Source organism: Macrobrachium rosenbergii, chromosome 52 (assembly GCF_040412425.1).
Source record: "Macrobrachium rosenbergii isolate ZJJX-2024 chromosome 52, ASM4041242v1, whole genome shotgun sequence".
Lineage (NCBI taxonomy): Eukaryota > Metazoa > Arthropoda > Malacostraca > Decapoda > Palaemonidae > Macrobrachium > Macrobrachium rosenbergii.
In genome coordinates, this window is record NC_089792.1 from 11831800 (window position 1) to 11854285 (window position 22486).

General features: G+C 36.0%; 1 protein-coding gene across 3 annotated transcripts in view; it reads right to left on the reverse strand.

Annotated features, from left to right (window-relative positions):
• The window catches only part of LOC136833688 (sulfide:quinone oxidoreductase, mitochondrial-like), a 43579-nt gene extending 26970 nt beyond the window's left edge, over positions 1–16609 (reverse strand). For 2 of the 3 annotated variants that reach the window (XM_067095879.1, XM_067095880.1), the window contains exons 1-9: positions 16536–16609; positions 8287–8395; positions 7202–7307; positions 6531–6611; positions 3881–4024; positions 3433–3627; positions 2939–3028; positions 661–780; positions 261–447 (exon numbers count right to left, since the gene is read on the reverse strand). In XM_067095879.1, coding sequence (XP_066951980.1) covers positions 261–447; positions 661–780; positions 2939–3028; positions 3433–3627; positions 3881–4024; positions 6531–6611; positions 7202–7307; positions 8287–8387 — 1024 coding nt within the window. In that variant the 5' untranslated portion in view covers positions 8388–8395; positions 16536–16609. Of the gene's footprint in view, positions 1–260; positions 448–660; positions 781–2938; positions 3029–3432; positions 3628–3880; positions 4025–6530; positions 6612–7201; positions 7308–8286; positions 8396–15729; positions 15975–16535 lie in introns of those variants that run through there. The other variant, XM_067095878.1, reaches the window with a different exon arrangement.
• Positions 16610–22486: the final 5877 nt, after the last annotated feature.

The following is a 22486-nucleotide window of genomic DNA, read 5'->3' on the forward strand; positions in this document are numbered from 1 at the left end:
ATGCCTACAGTGCACCTCATGAGGTGCACTGATGGCACTACCTCCCTACGGGGCGAAAATAGAGGAAAAAATCCATCATGGAGCGCAGTCTCCTCAAAAGCCCTAAACTTGGACCCTAGTGTTTTTATGCCTCACTTTCAGCAACACCTCAGTGATTAATAACTATCAACTACTGATGCGAATAAACTTTCGCAATATGCCAGTAACATCCAACAAGGTCTATACCTGATTTACAGTAAGTAATTGGTTAAGTTACTCACCTACCGCCGCAGCTGTCCTGGCAGTTGGTACATTAGTGCAATCACCAATGCCAAAAATATTTGGGAACGACTCGTGCTGAAGAGTTTCTTTGTTGACCTTAAGGAATCCTGCACCATCCACAAGGGCCGGACAGTTCCTCAAAACATCTGGAGAACTCATCGGTGGTGTGACATGAAGCATTTCATACTGAAAGAGACGGTTTGCTTTGCAAGTATTCTTAGAATAAATAAGTAGAATTATGTAACAATTCATAAAAAGCATTAGTGTCCCATTAAATGTGGCCGTGTTTCATCTATTGCAAGTTTTCTGTTCATAATTATAATTCTCTTTCAGGAGACACTCGAGATGATTCAATCACGTTTTCCTTCACTATAGACTATAATTTAAAAATGTGCTTACCTTGAGCGTTGACAACTCCTCTGGTTTATCTAAATTCTGGAATACTGCCTCTCTTGAGTCTGGTTTAACTTCAATGAGGTGGTGCCGAAGGTTCACCGAGATGTTCCTTTCTTTTACAATCTGTATAAGCAGGTAAATATACGTAAGTTGGTTTATAATAATTTGTTTATTTTGTATTTATTAAGAGGGTTAAAACAATACATTACAGGACTTTATGTCTCGTGTACTTTCATTTATACCCCATTCATTCCACATCTTTCAGTGTCTTTGAAGTGTTGGTGCCCTCCATCTTTTCACCCATCTGGTGTTTTTCATGAACGATCTCAACATTTCATCTCCAGGAGTTTAAATAGTGCCTGTATAGATTTTATTAGTGTTTTAACGCCAGAACTATATCGCAAGTGGAGCTAGCAAAGCCAATATTCTATGGGTAAGCCTAACAATGTGAGAATGACTATTAAAGTAGTTACTCCCACCATTTAACAGCTACTGGAAATCATGTAAGCCAGTCAAATATCCAAAACCCCAACATCCCTCCTGCAGTCAAATGAAGTAATACAGAGTTTTCAGAGACCAAAATGGCTCCTCATCAAGTTCCCTACAGGCTGTGGTTCCTCTCTGTAACTAGAACAAGACAGTCCAAATTGTTATAGGACTAAGAATTGGATGGATTAGTCTCAAGCTGCTTTCATTCATCTAGTTTACTCATGCATAAGACTGATGAAAACACGTCAAAAGCAAAAGGATTCTTTGGCCTATTGGAAACTTTGGCTTGCCAGTGTGGTTATTTTTACACCACCCCCAAAAGACATTCCTTGATTTACCTGGCCATAACAACACTATAACAACACGTTTCTCCAAGCTTCACTTATCCCGTTTTAAAAGTGCAGATGACTTTGTCCAAGATCAATGGTTCCACCACTTTGCTTGTAGATTCTCACTTGTGATGCAAAATGGAAAGGTATTTTACTGCACCACTGATCATAAAGTCAATATCATACAGGAAAGAGAAACCTTGAAACTGTTTTTAGACCCATCCAGGGTCTACTGATGTATCTTAATGGTCAAGAAAAGCCCAGGTGCAAAGAGGCCATTCACTGTACTTAGCTTCATCTTGCAAACCCCTTCATGATCAAGGAAAAGAGACTAATGGCATCAGTCAGCCATGTCCCCAGTCTGACATGGTCACACTTAAGGAACGCTGGTCTTAAAGATACTTGGATGACTGGCACGTCTACTCCAGTTGCCTCTCTGTTTGCGTGATGACCTTTAAATCTCCCATGCGCTCCACTATTAGCAAGAGATTTTTAGTGTTTGGTCACCAGTATTTGACTATGACACAAGACTCTTGATAAGTTTGTGACGGGTGCTTCGGTGATGGGTGATCAGGTAGTCCATTGACTGTGATCACTTCATCTCGTACGAAACTCACAAAACAATATTGGGTTTTACTTTTTTCAAAACCATCTTAGACATGTTTTCCATTGGTAAGTGCCAAATATTTTTAACCCTCCTTGATTATCATGGATGAGCTAATCTTTCACTGAAAAGGGGTAATTAATTCTGCCACTGCATATTTCTGAGGCACTTTTTTATGAGTGTTTTAGTCATGTGCTTTCCAACACGTTTAGGTTTGAAAATCAAGCTCCATTTTTTGAAAAACTGTAAACTTACCTATTTGGTATTACATAATCATATAAAGATGGTGCCATCAGTTACCCATGTCTAGACCTACAATGTCAGTTTCAGTTGGTGCTACTGTACTGTTAAATATTCCAAACGTTAAGTAATGGATGCAATAATATGGTACAGTACAATGTCTATTTTCATACATTGTTGCTGGTTTAATCGACCTTGGGGTAGCAGCAAACTAATGCAGCCAGAAAGTGTTAAGGTATCTTGAAGAAAAGCTTGTTGTGCGTGTCACAGGCAACTATGTGTATTGCTAGTCAAATTTTACGGGTTTCCCTTGAGCAAGAGCTCTTGCCAGCACAAAGCTGGGTCAACCTAAGATGATGCTAGTAAAAACAGTATGACCATGAAATTATTGTTATAATGCACAACGTTCAAGTAATTTGAAAAGCTGTTCTGTGTCTGCATGGTGAATGGTAATGCCAAATAAACAAACGTCATCAAATAAGAAAATAAAACATGCGCCTAACTGCCGACATTATATATGCACTGGATCAGTATTTTGTGATATTAGTAGCCAAGGTTCTTTTACCGGTAATACCAATGGAAATTATAGCCAATTTTGAAATGAAATATGTTTTCTTACCTCCCAAAGTGCATCTGCATATTTTTTAACGCCAAATAAAACAGGAAGAGATGTGTAATAAACAATGTTGGCCTTGTCTCGTTTCCCATGCTGCAATGAAGGAAAATTCCTCATTAAATTCAGTCGAAGATATTTTTGGACGTATGGTGATAACTTTCATTCACAGGGTTCTTTAAAAAAAGGCATACTTTAAACATCAAAGATTATCTTGACATTTAATACGGTAATCCCTGAATGAGTTGAAAAACCGTCGCATTTTCTCCAACGACAACGAAAGAACTTAGTTTGAAAAGCTCACTGAAACCATACAAGATGGTAAGCCTCTTATTGGCTCGAGATTGACTTCACAAAACAGCAATGTAAACTTTAATTTATGCTCTGTGAAAGTATTAGAACCCTATATAAAAGAAGCGAAAGCTCGTTAAGTATTTTCAAAATCCATCGAAGTTATATAAGTTCAAATATTTCTTAGTCCCGTCACCCAGTTCTCTTACCTTCCTCAAGTATTCTTCCGAGATGTACATGATTTTCTGAGGTGCCCCTGGGCATTTAATAGGTGTATTGGGGAAGGTGAACAACGCATTTCCCTCTTGGAAATTCTGCAGACTCTTTAATGTTTTACTGACATATAGGGGTGAGTAATTTGAGCATACCCCTGGGGTTTCGAATGCGCCTGGTAAACCTTTTACCTGAAACAGAGCAGTCAGTAAGTATATCAGTAAGAAACATAATTGTGTATACGAATTTCTTACTAGTATTTTTAAGCTGAAAGAACAGATTGATCTAATATTTTGAAAATAAATGTATGAGGTGTACACTAGTAATAGAATTTGATACTTTAAATTATATAATAATAACAGAAAAGATGGAAATTTATCAAGTAGTCAAAAGCTATAAATATAGAATAAATAAAATAAAGGGAAATGAAAGTACAATACACACCTGGTTATAATTTAACTGTATGCCAAGGGCAACCACTAGATATTCATAATTTATCTCCTGGCCATCATCTGTCATTACTCTGTTGTTGTGCGGATCAAAACCCACGACCTTTTGTTTGATCCAGTCTGCTTTCTTTGGTAAAACCTGAAATAAACAAAACCAAAAGCGAATCCAGATAAAAAAAAAGTCTCGGGGAAAAAAGTCACAGAAAGAAAAGTCACAGGAAATAGTCACATTAATCTTTCCTAGATAATGACCCCTAAGGGTTTTAACCTGGTATGTATCCACCTTTGCGGCGTGTTCAGTAGAAGGCCGTTGGGGATTTCCGTATAAACATGAACAAAAGACTGTAAATATAATAAAGATAATGACCCACCCCAAGGAAATATTGTGAATTTTTCCCCTTGTGAATTGTTTACCGGCCACCATAAATCAATGTGACTTTTTTCCTAGCCAAAATTATAGCCTTTTTCTTGTGACTTTATACCGGCCACGGCAAAAGCTTGTCACCAGGAGTGTTGCAAATTGCTTTGCTGGTATAAGACATATGTTTAATAATCCTTTCTACTATCTATAAGTGGTGCGTCCATGCTACAGCAAAACTTGTCAGAAACAAAAGTCAGAAACTTATCACATACATATCACAAACAGGTTGAGAGTGAGTCAACGACTACTGGTGACGAACGAATCTTAGGCAAAAGCTGTTTAATCGCACGAAGCACTAGTTAGTTCTACCAACAAGTCGTTGGGTAGTATTCAGCATGTATGTGATATATGAACGATAAGTTAACGACGTTTTGTATACGAGTTCGGGTCGTTTCGGCCGTAAGTCATTTAGGCCGTAAGCACGTTTATTGAAGAGCTAGGCTTCTGGCGTTGAAATGGCCTTCTTGGCCCTTGTACCAACCTCACATTACATTGCCGTAGTAACGCAAGGTAGACGGAATGGGAACTTGAATCTATGGTATATCAACAGCACTTTAATTCATTATTAACGAAATCTATGAAAATAGCATTTCATCTTGTATGCCAAACTTATAAACCCAATAGGAGGGTTATGGATAGGGACCGAATATCAGCAAAATTTGCAAAAGAATTTTAGCAAAAACACAAAGTGTTGCCAGAATCTAATGCTTCAATGGGGCCTGTTGTCGGCTGACAAATGGACAACCTGGCTTAGTATAAACGCAGAGAATGGACAGCAGTATTACAGAAGTAAAAAATGGGCAGGTAAAAGAAATTTGTAACTGAAAAAACTTCAATCATCAGAATTCACTTGAGACCCCTGCATTTCTAATTTCTTTGCTGTTGTCTCTTAAATTTTATCATTCAATATCTTCGATGAAACGCAAAGAAAGCTAGCATTCATAAGTGTACATGCTGCAAAGGGTCAAAGACGATCTGCAAGTAAGGTCTGAATACCTTAATAGATCAAGGCACGCTAATAGATAAATCTAAGAGGATAACGATCACACCAGCTAGGTTAAACTGGCTTCTAACGAACTGTTCATAAGAGCTTTGCTATTCAATCGGTATTTGGAAGCATTAATGTATACTCAGTTATCCATACCGTTTTAGAAGCATAAATGTAGTTAAGGTTCTACAGAGAAAGAAGTCTAGATGCAGGAAAACTTAAAGCTATCATATTGAGTTCATAAGACCGGACAAACTAATTATTGAGGGAGTATGTTTGTGGCTTTGCAGAAACGTAGTGATGTAGAAATGGGTGTTTAAAATAGCTTTAAATGCTCGGTTACAGTACTCTTAAACAACACCAGAGTAATTTAAAAGATGATAATAGTTCATACTCCCAAGAAGAAAGATGAAAAGAAAATTTCTGCCAAATAATTCTTGCCTAAAAGCAGTTGTGTGTGTTGAGGGGTGGGGCCCGGGGAGGCAGGCAAAGAATATGCTGCCTAGGAACGTCCCTGCCACATGGAGAGACTGGGGCACTTCCGAAAATAAACAAGGAAGTTATGATAAAACCAAAGTCTGAAGAGCTGTAAACGATAGCCCGGCAGCTCGAGACAGCAGTCACTTTTCTTGGTTCCTGGACCCCACCCAGTTTCAGTTAATAGATTACTCTGTATGGATACTGTTTAATGATAAAATTCCTTCTCCGTCTTATTTAAGGACTTGCTGACTTTTGCCCTGAAATGTGATCGATTGCATAGGAATAAAAGTAACGGCGACGAAAGTGTATCCTACATTCAAGTTACAATAAAAATACTGGTTAGCAACACAAATCATAAAATATATAAGCTTACTTTAAACTGATTCAAGTAATGTACCATCATGTATTACCTAAGTCTGAGGGCAAAACGAAATTGTCTACTTTCATATCAGAATGCTAGGAGTTTAGGAATAGGTGATCAGGTATTGTCATATCATTCATCCTAGGTTCCAGCAGAAATAATGCTGAGATATTTTTCCATACTGTACATGGAAAATGTCCTTCAAGTGCTTTATGAAATGGACAGAGAAACGAAAAATATTTGCGAGAGACTAAGAACATCAAATTACAATCTCTGCCAACTGGGCGCGCGAGAGCCTTAAACGTCGTATTCTGGTGTAAAATAAAGACCAATCTAGATCTTGATAAAGACCATGGATGATTGCCGTGAAAATGACGATCAAGTAGAAGACTTACCTCACTCATTGGCTTACCAGAGTCCTCCAGAGTCTTCATGCCACCTCCGACAAGAGTCCACATTGGTTGATAATAATGCATCTGTAGAAGAGAAGGTTGTTGTTGCTAATCTAATCCACTAAATTCACGAGAATGTTTTCAAGTGACAGCCTACATTTTACCCCTTTAATGAATAAACTTTGACAATTTACCAATTTCTTGAGTTTAAAAAATTGCATTGGTTGATTACCTCTCTTGCATAATTAATATCTCAACACTAGCACATTCCTAAGGGTATGTTTTCTATATAGTGTGATATTTTTTTACTTCGATGTAATTAGATGGAAAAGGTCAGAATAAACATAAAAATAAATTAATAAATACTGGGAACTTCTAAAAATCTGATTTATAAAGACCATTAACGATTAATAGCATGCAATCATCTTTCAAACATCCATGGTCGTTCACCTACGTCAAACAACAAGAGTAACATGGAAGCTGAGTTGAATTATGATCGATACAACAAATTTTTAAAGTAATCTGTATCTTTCCTAACATACAAACCTGAAGTTCTTTACATATGGTTCGGCTCGCGTTCGCAAGCTAAATCCCATATACAGAACGAAGGTTTGTATTTGTGTAGGAAAAAAGATTGGGTAAGGATTAGCTTCCGATTCACTGTCATTACTTACGTTCGCTGGATCAATGACTGCAACTTTTCCTTTGCCGAGTTTCGAGGAAAACTTTGCAGCCGTTGCACAGCCTCCTGCACCGCCACCCACCACCACCACCTTGTAGCTTAAAAAAATAAATAAAAGAAAGCTTAGTTACAAAACGAATCCATTTTATTTCTATGTATGGAATATAAAATTTAGGCCAAGGCCAAGCTGGGACCTATAAGGTCATCCAGCGCTGATAGGGAAATCGAGGTAAAGAAGGTTTAAAGGTGTAATAGGGGGAAGACCTCGCAGCTGCAGAGTGAAACAATTGTTAGGAAGGGTGGAAAGTAAGATGGAAGAATGAGAATATGAACGGAGGTACAGTAAAAGGAATGAAATGGGTGTTGCAGCTAGGGACCGGAGGGACTTATTTCATTATGAGAAAAAATATGTTTTTAACTGCCTATCAACAGAAACTGAGAGAAGCTGCCATGATGCACCGTGCCTCTTTTGACGTTAAAACCGACAGGAAAGATTCTGAAAAGGGGGTGATTTTACTTCTTTGAAATAAATATGAACTATATTTTCAGAAATTTTCAAGAGGTAATATTGTAGAGAAAAAAACTTGTTTATTTTTGTTACATTAAAAACAGATTTACTCATATTTAACCAAATATCAATAGAGAGAGGAAAGCTAAATTAAGTAACTAGGTGTTTTAATGTCTTCACTGTCAAAACTTGCATTTCAAAGTTCATGTAACGGGCTATCAGGGCTAATCCATGAAACGGAGAGATACATTGGCAATAAAAATAGCTTTCTTCCATTCCATATGAAAAGTTGTCACTAACTTTAATAGGCTGGTTTGTTAAAAAAAAAACTTAATCACAAGATAACTTGAGGAGTTAATATTCCATTTGGCAAACCAATGCAAAAAGGTGGAAAGGAAACAAGCATTTATCTACAAAATGGTAGTACAAAAAAAAAAAAAAAACCTAAAGACCTGTCAATGTAATTTAATAGAAAATCGGATATCTCTTGATCAAGCCGACAGAAAAATAGTAAAAAAGTCTGACAACCAACAGCAATCAAGAGTTGCCATAGGTGACATTTCTCTAACCTCTTATGCTTGGGACACGTCGTGGAAAAAGCAGCTTTTCGTAACGACCCTCTCAAGCCATGAGCCGTTAAAAGGCGAACTCCTCGTCCAGACATCATCATCTTGTTCTCTGGTGAAAATAACAAGAATGGAAAAGCAAAATGAGTATCCTCATCTGGTGAACAGAATAGAATTTAGCCCAAAGGCCAAGAGCTGGTACCTATGAGGCCCTTCAGTGCTTAAAGGGGAAATTGACAGTAAAAAGTTTGAAAGGTGTAACAGGAGGGAAACCTCGCACTTGCAATATGAAACAATTGTTAGAGAGGGTGGAAAGTCAGAAGGAAGAGAATATAAACAAAGATAGAGTAAAAGAAATGAAAGAGGTTGCAGTTAGGGACCGAAGGGACGCTGCAAAGACCCGTATAGGTAATGCCTACAGTGCACCACGTGAGGTGCACTGACAGCGTTACCCTCTTATGGGGTTTCTCTGGTGAAACTAACAAGAAAGGATAGTACAATCAGTATCATCATCTGGTGCTCTGGTGAAAATAACAAGGAGGAGAAGCAAAATAAGGTGTATGTGAACCGCTATTTAAAGCGTAATTGGAGGTATGGTTAACTGTCGAAAATCAACATTTTTTACATTGTGTCCTTTGAGTTAAGAAGACCATTTTCAAAATGACCAGTTGCCCGAAAGTGAGTCGACTGCAAGTTGAAATGAAATGTATCACCATCTGCAAAAAAACTAGCTGACCTAAAAACCTATAATGAATAAAACAAATATGAGCCCGGCCCCACCCCAAAATCCCTCTCCTCACCCCAAACACTTTCACACACACATACGCACACGCAACATCGATCGGCTTAAAAAATGATTCAATCGTACCTTCAGTAGCTATGGCAAAGGAGGATTACTAATACTGATTTAAGTTGAGTTACGAAAGTTAGGTTGTCAAACACTGGGGAACTTTCGGATATCCAGTGCTTAAGACAGTGTAAAGGGGAGTTGGAGCCGTTAGACAGCAAAGTGAAGAGATCCAGAAAATAAAGGGACTGAAGGGCAAGGATCTGAAGGTGGAACTTGGGAGAGAACGCAAAGCTGCTCTAAGAAGTAACAGTTAGAGAACAGAGGGAAAGGGTAAAAAGTCGGAGCAGCTAGGGGCCGAAAGGACGCTGCAGGCACCCTTTATTAATACCTACAGTGCACCACGTGAGGTGCACTAATGGCACTACTACCCTGCGGGGGTGAAAGTGATATTCAAGTAAACTTTTCACGTGTATGTATAAACCTATAGCTTGCATGGCAATGCCCAGAACCAAAGCGCAGTCAAACAAGACATTCTGGGTAATTTGTGAAATCAAAACATTGTCTTGTATGAGGGCATTAACGATGTCAGACTTTTCCCTTTTCTGTTAATGATTCAAAAGCTCAAGTTATTTTTAGAAAACATTATCCTAAGATAAATTCAGCTGAACTGTGATAGGAATGCCAGATGAGAGAGAGAGAGAGAGAGAGAGAGAGAGAGAGAGAGAGAGAGACTTGACTGCTCAGGTAAACAAGGAACCTCTTGTTGACACTGACGTCACTGAACAACCCTCCTTCCCAGCACTCAGCATTCACAACCCTCTGCCAACGGACTTAAATGTCTGAAAATCATTTTGAGCAAAGGACTTCTATTTCTTACTGAACCGAATATTTTCTTAAAGCTACGCAAATTCATGCTTTATGTGTATAAATGTTTGCTTTCCTATTAACACTCAATTTAGTCTTGAAGAAACTGAAAAAGTTTTGGAACTGGAATATAAATTTTAGGCCAAAGGCCAAGTGTTGGGACCTAAAGTTATTCAGTACTGAAAATAATGTTGAAAGAATTGTTTGGAGAGGGTGGAAAGTAAAATGGAAGGAAGAGAATATGAACGGAGGTATAGTGTAAGGAATGAAATGGGTTGCAGGTGGGGGACGAAGGGACGCTGCAAAGAACCTTACGTAATGCCAGCAGTACGCTGCCTGAGGTGCACTGACAGCACTAACCCCCTCTTACGGGGCTGGAAAATTTTGTCTTGAAATGATAGAAGCAAAATGAGCATTTGATACGAGTATTTGCACATGTGTATTTTTCCTAGTATGGTAGATCAAAAGAGAACCGCAATCTAAGCCCAGACACGGGTTTGAACCCCACCAGGGAAGTGTAAGAGCCGTTTCAATTATTTTCCTATCGGATTCAAGGTTTTCAGTGTTCAGCATGTCCAAAACATGTGAGGAAATCAGTAGGTTAAGTGTCCTTGTATTGATTAAAAATGTTGGCTTCTAGTGACTGGGTCTACAATAATATCACTCTTGCTCACTCCCACTTCGATATTACGTAAAAAGAAAACTGATTTTACTTCGGTACAAATCGGTAGTTAAAAGAACTCTCTCTCTCTCTCTCTCTGCATATATATATATATATATATATATATATATATATATATATATATATATATATATATATATATATATATATATATATGTATGTGTATGTGTGTGTGTATGTGTACACTACATGTAAATGTATATCACATAGGTATATCTAAGGTAGCACTTTTGAATGTTAGCAACTGGATTTGCATATCTCTAATTTCACGTTAATTAGAAATTTCCCATCACTACAAACTACTGCTAGTTTTGGTAAAACAATCTTAACAGCCACAGAATTCACTCATTGCTTCATCAACAGATATTTGTTCAGTGAACAAGCGAATCTGTAAGTTCAGACGAATGACTAAGCAGAAACCACGACCTCGCTCGCTATGCTAATATTAAAACTCTTACATAACGACTGTGTGGCTTTGGTTACGCGCGTTTCTCCTTAACTAAAAATGAACTTTATGAATTGACGAACTGACACTTATTTGTTGGACTTGGCTGAGGTGTCAGCTGTTTGTGAAAAACCTTAGTACCAGTAATCGGGAGAGCGATTTCATATGCTGGTCACATTACCCGTCAAGATATACTCAAAGTTATTGAATGAGCATTCAGTATTGGAACACGCTTATTTGGTTACTAAACGAGGATCGTATTGGAACACGCTTGTTTGGCTACTAAAAGAGGGTCGCATGGTGCTTAACATAAGTCTCAAAATAACTAGTTTCGTTTACCACTCAACAATCCTCGTCAAGAAGGAACGATAAGGCCGATATTAATAAATTAAAAACACCAGGAATCTAGGGTACGTATTTACTACCAAGGCGCTCGTATCATTCTTATCAGGTTGGCCATGATGGTCAAAAATAAAACAATATTCGCTGTGACTCTGGGAAAGATTGATCCTTCATTTATCAACAAGGAAACCACCCACTTTTTAGTGAATGGATTTTGGTCGAAATCCTTTTGTTATCTCTTATTCTACTGGTTAGTTTTCGTTAATTCAGATGATGACAGAGAATGAAGAAAACAAAATCACTAGGTTGCATAAATATAAATAAAAAGGTTGCTGAGTACTCTCTTGTCCTTAACAAAGGCTCTATGTCATTATTGCGAAATCCAGTTCATTCAAAACAAAACACAGACACTACACCGGCATATTTACATATATATGAATATATATATAATATATATATATATATATATATATATATATATATATATATATATATATATATATATATATATATATATATATATATATATATATATATATATATATATATAGATAGATAGAGAGAGAGAGAGAGAGAGAGAGAGAGAGAGAGAGAGAGAGAGAGAGAGAGAGAGAGAGAGAGAGAACCACGTCTGTCCGGCTCTACCAACCGAAATCTCGTCCCGTTTTTTCATGCTAAATACCAACACCCACTTTAGTGATTACTCAGTCGGCGCACTTATATAATCTGCTTTAATCAGTTTCACAACTCCCTACTGGAGATGCCAAGACAATAACTGATAACGGGGTTACCATACTTAATCAATATGTAAGCTGTTAGGTTACATAGTATATATAAGTTACATAGTATATATACCCCCTTACTTTCCTTACTGGGGCTGACTGCAGTGAACTTCAGTATAATTGCTTTTATTTCAAATTAACAACTTTTGAGTGATGAAGAGTTCAGTAAAAATCTCACTGACACTGAGTGATAATTGAAAAAATAAAAGCATACGTTAAGAGAAATAAAAATGTAATGAAAAAGTCGCGTGTGATTTCGACGACTTTCCCGTAAATGTAAGTACTTATTGCAAAAGCGCTCAAGGTATATTTTCCTGCTACACCAACAATCAGTCCTGTTAGTTATAGATGGGTTCCATTTCAGATTCTAATATATGGAATAATACAGACTTGGTAGTAAATTAAATAACAGTTTAATAATTAATAATTCCAGGTTTGTCAGTTTCGGAGGGGTATTATTATTCTCTAAGAACCCGCCGATGATTCGTTAGATATGCCATTCTCTGGGAATACCTAAATAGAACTTAGTAAACTTTGTGTCATGATGTATATTTGAACCGGATCTTTCCTAGTGACCCCCAAGGGTTTTTAACCCGTTATGTATGACCACCTTTGCGGCGAGTTTAGCACAAGCCCGTTGGGGATTACCGTCACAACATAAACAAAAGACTGTAAATATAAAGAAATACTAGTCCTAGATAACGACCCCCGAACTTTGTTGGGTCACTGTCTAGGAAAGCTCCTTTGAATTTAACGGGAAATATTACCCTCACATTTTTAGTATGGAAAACCCCTTTCCCCCTGTGCTAAGGACCTTGAATTAAAGTTTATGACAGGGGGACATTACTAATTTTTCTAGAAAACGTAAAATGGTTTCGATATACTAGCGCTGTAATTTGTATTTAGCCGGGAGACGAAAATGTACGCGTATTCTTTTATAGATCGGAACCATTGATCAGATTTATCGTGAAGATGTGAAACAAATTTAGCCTTACATTTTTGGCTTTCCGTAAATTTATATTATATAGAAAACCCACCAATATATCAGCGGATGTTAATCTTACGATAAATTGTTCACGTTAATGTTAAAGTGTAAGTATCACAGATGAAATATCTGTTAGGGATAAAGGCAGGAAATTAAAACATCGTAATATTGTGTTAGTCGATGCACTGAATGTGGGAAAAAAGACGGAGAAATATAATGCAAAAACCTACCGGGACTGTTATCGTAACAGCTTTAAAAGATACTTAAGAACAATATTACAATGAAAAAACGTACTGATAAAGAACTCTCCTGATTGCATTAAAGTTGGTCTTTGCTAACAAAATGTTAGAAATATAATCCAGCTTACTTTTACAAAGAATGTTTTCATAAAAATATTAACATTACCTTAAACCATTTATGTCAACGGAAATATGTTTAATTCTTAATTTTAGTGTTTAAAGTCTGGTCCAGTGGACAACGAAATGATTGGCCTGTTATTTTCCAATGAAAAAGATAATTCATTTTATGCGTTTTGCATGGTCAAGATTTATGAAGAGTACCCCCTCTCACAAGAAAAAAAAAAAGCTATGGTTCTTGCAAATTTCAAAGCACCCTCCTCTTTTTTTTTTACTGCGTGTGTGTTCATATGTGCGTATTTTCATCAGGACATACTTATACTGTAACTGTCCTCGTGGAAAATGTCTTAATTGCCGAAAGTGGTCAGTATCACATCCTCTTATTAATTCCTCCATATAACTTGTATTTGAACATCACGTGGTTCCTGAGTTATACACGCGCGCGCGCACACACACACACACACATATATATATATATATAAATAATAAACAATATTACTCAAAACGTTTTGACTTGAAGTCTTGAATAACAATGGAAAAATCAATGTTAATATTCTTCGAGAAAAAAAAAAAAATAACTAGAAACACAATTTCTTCAGGACGATTCTTTACATAATCAATACAAGAAAGTCTGTTGCAATCTAAGTATCTCCTTACTGTAAGTACACTATTATCAATATCCTCTTGACAGAGTATTGTTCATACCTACGGGAAAGGTCACGTAGTAATAATTTTTATCAACACTCCACGAGATAAGTACCGTTATATAGTTACTTACGTGACTTCCTGCTTCTAATAAAACTCGCTGTGATGGACTTAATATAACGACCTCGTCACTCTCTTCCCAATTCCCTACTTTTCCAGGATGTGTAATCCACCCAATCTTAGTGCTTTTTTTTATTTAGTAATATGTCAAAACTGAAAACTCAGAACTAGTTATTTTTGTGTAATAGAAAACGGAAGGAAAACCGGTTAACTTGAAACCTTGGAGCAACCATACAAATGCATTAGATAGTTTGGGGACAAACACGGTTCATCAAATAAAATTATGGTTGTTATGGGGTGATGGTAAGGATGATGATGATGAGGATTACAATAATACTTTTACATGAAAGTACATGGGAAAATATCACAGCCTGCTAACAGAATATGCTTATCGAAGGGATTGCTTATGACTGTTCTGAATCAAGTTCTTGGAGACACCTTAGGATGACCCAATATAAGTTGAAATGGTACTAAAATTCCGGGATGAAATCAATTTTGTTCACAGCTGGTCAAAAACTTATGGAAACCTGTGTAAATGAATTAATCACATAAAAATGACCTCCAGCCCAAAGTACAACAGGATTCAATGCAAAAATGGTAAACAATTACAGGCGGTTGTGGTCTACACATTCTTTGCAGGTCTGAATAAGCATGTCCTTGACAATCCTAAATCTGTTATTAGCACAAGTTACCTTAAAATGTTTTAATGAACTAGTTTGTAACACCAGTTTATTTCAACTGGGTGATTTAAGCTTATAAGAGCCACTGAATCTCTTATGGTCTTGATAAAAAGTTTATTCCGGGCTGGAGAAAATGTTCTGGGAAAAGGCATAAACTTAAAAAAACAGTTAGGCTAATAAAGCACTAATTATATTGATAAATGAAGTATCATGTACTTTTTAAACCTGTATATAACCATTCTCATCTCTAGAAAACGTCGCGTATAAACAAAAAATGATTAAAGATTGAAGAAAAGCCAAAAAATTCGATAAAATTTATTCTAGTGAAACCCAGTCATTGCTTCCCGGAGACATCAGTTGTAAAAGGTAACAGCAGTTTTACTAAAATATCCAAACACTTGCTTCCCTAAGAAGTTTTCTGCATAATGTAACCCAGTTACCCTGGAAATGTTTCAAGTTCACTCACGCAACCAAATGTCACGTAACCAAAACATCACGTGACGTAAACCTGACAAATGTTCGAAAATATGTCATCTTTTTGTGTAGTAGAATCACAGAAGCGAATAAGATGAATGGCTTAAACGCCCTTTAATGAAATTTGGAAGAAGACTAACTTTGTAAGTTTTAAAATAACTTACGTCATTTTGTGTCGAATAACAAGACTAAAATATCCCTACGTTACTATAACCTGAAATTCACTCAGTACTTAAGAAAACGGTAAATCATAAAAATCCAGTAAATTCTACAACTCTCACCCTTAGTATACGTCTCACCTCCCCGAGTTACGTAAAGAAGACGTGACGATAGACGGTCTAACACGAGACTGAAGGTGACCGTGAAACAATGCAGGTAATCTATGGGACAAGAGGCAGTCACCTCTTTCCTCCACGGTCGGTGGGTGAGGAGTGATAATCGCATCGGGATATGGGCTGTATGGCAAGCTGAGCATGACGGGAAAGATGCTTAACTATAGCAATAAGAAAAAACGAAGGCTATGGGTGTGACTAACAGTACCATCTATTGAGAGGACGCTAAACTATACGGGGAGGACGTTTTAGTATTATTGTACTAAGACGATGCGCGGTACAGCTAATCTTGTTTCGTGATTTTGACAGGCTGAGTTCTCGAACACGTAACCTTCCACGCTTAAACTCTGCTTCCTATCGTAATTATTACTGATCTTTTGCTCTTTTCTTCCCTGAAAAGTATTCAGCTAAAGTATTCAGCAATCTGAGCTGTCGTAAGCCCAGCTGAATCTAAAACGAACAAACAGTGCTCTGCAAAATGCTATCTATACCATTTTAATTATCCATAGATTGGCATTCAGAGGAACTGTGCCTAACTTCAACTCTCTGGCTGGAATATAGTCTCCATCACCTAACAACTGCCGGACATGCAGACTGCACAAGACCCAAAATGATTAATTTTCAATAGTTCATTAGAAATATGTACAAACACCTTCAGTCCTACTACTTCAATGTTCATTTCTACCATATTCCTAACAATTAAAAGGAAAAACACCGGGTCTAAATCGAACTTCGAAGAATGGTGCATATCTTACTTTATTCCTTTGGAAAAATGGCCAACATACCATCTCCAGCAATTCCATCGTGCTAAACAACCACGATATTTCCCTCACATGTTGTCGCAATCCCCTGGATTCACGTAACGAAGCTGAAGAGAAATCGCAAGGATATTAAAATAAGGTTTAAAACCGACAGCACGAAACGGGCGTTAACCAGCGCCACCTACTTAACTGATGGACAACAATCCTGACCTGGTGTAACTCATTTTAACTCCTAGGCGTTATCGTCGAATAAATAGTATTGGCCCAGCACTGGTAGCCGAAAATTATTGTTGAGTCACCATTTAACGCGTTGTCATGTTTCCTGACGTCGCAGTTCTGCAAATATCCCAAATGTAAAGTGTTGCATAACCAAAAGATCGTAGACAAAAGAAATGAAAGTCACGGTTTTGTTCACTGTGTAAAGTGTCTCGCCCAGCCATTCTGTCCTCTGCCGGTATTCCGTGAAGTTATTAATCTCAAATGTATTAAATATTTATCAACCTCTGTAGTAAAATATTTTCTCCGGATCTAATCTGAGATTAGTTTCCAGAAAAACTGACCTGACCATGAGAAGGTCAGGTCGGTAATGTTACCTCGTTCAAATACTGAGGTGCGGGTTGAAATCCTGCTACAAACGTCAGAATTTCTTCATATTCTTATATTTGGCTCTTTACACGCGTATGTATCCAAAAAAGTGCGAAGAATTCGATAAGTTAAAAGAGCATTGTGGTTTTATAATTACACATGTGTCCGATAGAAAGTGACCAGCATAAATATATAGACACACACACACACACACACACACACACACATATATATATATATATATATATATATATATATATATATATATATATATATATATATATATTTATAATAAATTTTATACATCACCGTATATTCCAAGCAAGTAAGCCGTATTCCCTAACTGAATGTAGCCCCAGGGAAAACAGATATCTACCTCAACTGCTGAATCAAGAGTGAGACCATTGCAGAATACTTCTACAAATTTAGTTGCTTCATACACAAAAACACCCTACACACAATGCGCCTCTCAACTTGAGCTTGGTGGATGTTAACACCCATCTTTTTTTCCCTGGCACCTCCTCAGTGCTACCTATCCAGTCTTTTCTATGTCTTCCTCTCCTTCTTCCTCTTGAAGCCTTTTAATTATAAATTCTTCTTACCAACCTGTCTTCCTCCATTCTTTCCACATGACCGAACCATCTCAAAACGCTATGACCCATCCTTTAACCAGTGATATTCTTTACACCAGTTCTTCTGTGTATCTTTAATGTACACAGTACATTTCAATCTCAACAGCTCAATCCCCCTTCTTTTCTTTATTTTGGATTCAGTATTTACATTTTACTGCCACAGAAGAGAGTTATCTCAACAATGCTTCATACAGTCCAGCCTTGGTTTCCACAGACACTTTTTCTTTGACCAGTCTTTTGCACACCACCTGCTACCTTCCTTGCTTCACCTCTTCTGTAACTTCTCTCATCCTACCATTATCACTTATATTTGCTCCCATATACCTGTGTATATAGACTATTACCGTTTTCCCTTCAGTCATTTTAAAATTCATTTTTCCATTAAGGGTGAAAAATTCCATTTTATCCAATCACATAAACTTTTACATATTTAATATGAGGCAATAAACCGAAGAAAACAATTCTTTCAAAGTTTTATAATGAATATTATGAGAAGAAAGTAATGATTTTTCTCACCTATCTCACGGTTAATCAACAGTGTTATTGGCTTGGTTATACTGAAAACATATTAGTTTGGATGACAAATCCAATGAATGGACTGACGAATGAGGAACAAAGACTGAAATTTATACGAGCAGAAACAAAAATGATATTTTCCCAGCGAAGGGCATTTGAGGGAACCGTGCAGATCCTGGTAGAAACATAAAAGTGCATTCAAAACTGCTTAGAGGTGTGAAGACAGATAGTCAAGGTCAATTAAGGTCAATTTTACCAGAACCTTCTGATAAAGGGATACCTGAAGAAGTATCAGTCAGTGCTAAACACAAGTGAAGTTCCATTTCAACAAAGATAACTCTGCTACTTAGAGAGTTTGAAACGCCATTCTTATTCCAGGAAAGGACTTCGAAATCAATCCACTGGAGCTACGTAAATGGTTGAAAAGAGAGAGAGAGAGAGAGAGAGAGAGAGAGAGAGAGAGAGAGAGAGAGAGAGAGAGAGAAGAGAGAGAGCCCAGCCTCATAGGCATACACACACAAGAATCAAATGCCTTTATTATCGATGACATTTAACGCTGTTCGATATTACATGCGAAATAGGCAAAGTTTGTAAACTGTGATACACACTAAATTGAGATGAAGTCATTTTGGTACAAAGAAAAGAGTCAACTGCTACTGATAAGACAGATATTTTTCTCAAAAAACATGTGTATATATATATATATATATATATATATATATATATATATATATATATATATATATATATATATATATATATATATATATATATTCCATATTCCATGAGTGCAAGGTTGCTTTATCCTGCACCTGAACCAAATTTACCTTTAATCCATTTTTTTACCTTAGACTTTCTAAAGTAAAATCATATATATATATATATATATATATATATATATATATATATATATATATATATATATAGCTTAATGATAAATATTATTGCCAAGACCAGGAAGAACATTCTTTATTGTACAAGCTTTCAGTATAAAACCTCATCATCAGGCTGAAAAAAAATGACAAGGATGAGAATCAATAAAATTACAATAAAATGAATTGTCATAATAAATCTTCATATACAAAAATACTAACGAAATATATAAAATGAACAAGTAAATACAAACTAAAGGTGTGAGACGTAAAATAACTTGAAAAATTAAAAACACAAACATAAAAATATGAAAATAAAACTAAATTGAAATGTCGCCAACAAACTACCACTCACAAAGTAAAATATTTAACTTCCTAATGATACCTACTAAAAAAATACAGATAGTGTAAATTGAATACCAGAAAAGTTGTTGTTCAATAAATGGTGATCATCTTTTAATACAGCGACTCTGAAATTAAAAGGTCAGTCTATTTGAACAAAAGAAAGTACCCGAAAATCCAGGTCAGTGAAAGGATGGTCCAAAAATGTGCTAAACTGTGTTCTCTAATGGCAGAAAACATTGGTTTGGAAGGGGAAAGCTAGTTCTAATAGAAACCTCTGTGTTCCAAAATTCTGTGTCTGAGCCAGCGGGAACTAGATCCCACATATCAGACCACACTGCGAACAAGTGAACAAGTAAACGACACAGGAATTAAGGTCCAAGGCAGAAGTAGGCTTCTCGCTCAAAAATCTTATTGTAAAAGGATTACAGAAAACAAACCGGAAACTGATTTGAGGAAACAATGCTAAGTATTTCTTGTAACTTTTTCGGACCATATAGCTACTATGACCAAGGTAAGGCAATTTAATGTACTTTACATCTTTACTAGCAGTACTGTACACCGGTCTGGGACAAAACTTTTCATTTAAAAATTTTTCAGAACTTTGTAAAATACAAAAATGGGATATGAGTTTTCAGAAAAATAATTCTGGAGGAAAACCATATCTTGATGAAATAAATTAAAATCACAACAAACATTGTAGGCTCTATTAATCAAAGTGCGTATTGAGTTCATCTTATACAACTTTGCAAAAACTAAGGTAATTCAATCCCAAGCCAGTAAAAGTACTTTTCCTATAAAAAGAGGTCTCAAATTTGTCACTATTTCTTATACCTGTACATCTAAAAATGACAACTTATTATCCTGTTCCGTCTCACAAGTAAAAGAAATGTTAGGGTGACGAGAATTAAAATATTCAAAAACAAATCAACATGTGATAATTCCTTAAACACAAGGAAAGTATCATCTACATACCTTCGTAATACAAAGGTTTGGCACTAGGGCATTCAGACATCCAAAATCCTTTCACAATAACCCATGAAGCAATCCGCATATACAGGTCCAATCGGAATTACCCATAGCTAGCTCCATCTATTTGATTATATAATTTACCATCAAAAGTAAAAATGCCATCAGCAGTTGCTAAATGTCACAATTTTTGCAAGTCTATTTTTTTAAGTCAAACACTGATAAATGGTTTTCACTATATTATTAAGAATAATGTCAGTTGTCTCTTTTGTTGGGATATTGGATGAAAAGAGACCGTTACATCGAAACCCATTACAACATCTTGGTTAAAATTGAAAGAGTTCATAATTCTTTAACAAATTTGGAAGAATTAGATATGTTAAATTCACCTAAATTAGAGGGTTTAAAACTGGAAAAAAACTTAGACAGTTATAACTAAACCTTGTACCAATTGAGAAATAATAGGTCTTAAAGGGTTTTTTTTTATGTACCTTAGGCAAACCAGTTTTTTCTTTATAACATTTTAGACCCTGAAGCAAATAAAGAGCTATATATAGCTTCCCCAATCTTATCTCTCAGACCTCTAAGAACCCATTTAGTTTGTCTTCTAATTTCAAAAACAAGGATGTGACTCGGTCAATATCTGACATTTAAAATGCTAAATTTTGTATTGTCAAAACATTTCATTAATTTTAAAACGCCAGGATTTTAAATGTAAATGGAAGGTTATTCTATTGAAATTAAATATTCAAATTAAATAGGTTTCTTAGAGGTCTGATAGATAGGATTCCGGTCGTATAGCTGGGTATTTGCGCCATCTAAGACCAGTTATTTGTTTTGGTTTGATACTACCGGTAGAAAATATGAAACCCTTTAAGACTATTATTTCCTCAATTGGTACCGCTAGTTATAACGAGGGATTATGTCTTGGAACCCTCTAACTTTAGGTATCTAGAGTTTAAAGAATTATGCTCTATTCCAAGATGTTGTAATGGCACCAAACGCTAAATCAATATCCCTTAAAAGAGAAATGATATTATTCTTAAACATTTACTATTCCCAAAACTGCCATTTATCAGTGTTTGGACTTTATAAAATCACTTGCATGAAATCCACCTTGACATTATATTAATTGCGTAGAAAGCATTTTACATCAATGGTAACCATCTATATAATTTCCATTGCCTGGGCGATGCGCTTTTAAATCGTCATCTTGATCGACGACGTCCAATTGAAACATGGGTTATTGTGAAAGGATTTGAGTCCTCTTTGAATTTCATTTCAATCAAACCTTTTTGGACTGAGGTACTAAGATGATACTTTCCTTGTAATTAAGGAATTATCAAATGTTGATTTGTTTTTTAAAAATTTTTTACATGCACCCTAACATTTCTTTTTACTTGGGAGACGTAACAGGATAATAAGTTGTCATTTTTAGATGTATGATGTTGAACCAAACTGTAGTGGCAAAACAGACTCTGTTTATAGGTTAAACAGCCCGTTTCTTCTGAATTTTATTTTAGTAAAATTGCATAAGATGAACTCAATAAACAAAGCTTTGATTAATAGAACTACAATGTTTGTTGTGATTTAATTTATTTCATCAAGATATGGTTTTCCTCCAGAATTATTTTGATGAAAAACTCATATCCCATTTTAAAAGACATTTTCAAAGTTCTGAAAAATTTTCCCAAATGAAAAGATTTGGCCCAGACCGGTGTACAGTATTTCTAGAAAGAAAGATAATTTTCTAAATGGTAAATTTTGCCTTACATGCCAGTCTTTCATAGTAGACTAGTATGGTCCAAAAAATTTACAAGAAATACTTTGTGGGACTAATTGTTTTAAATAAGTTTCCGGTTTGTTTTCTGTTTTAATCCTAATGACAATAAGATCAAATTCATTTAGCTATAATCATCTTTCAACAGTTGACCTTAAATCTTGTGTCGTTTACTTTGATTTAATTTGTTCGCAGTTATTGTTCTGCGATACGTGGGACTAAATTTTTTGGCTTTATTTGACATGGAAT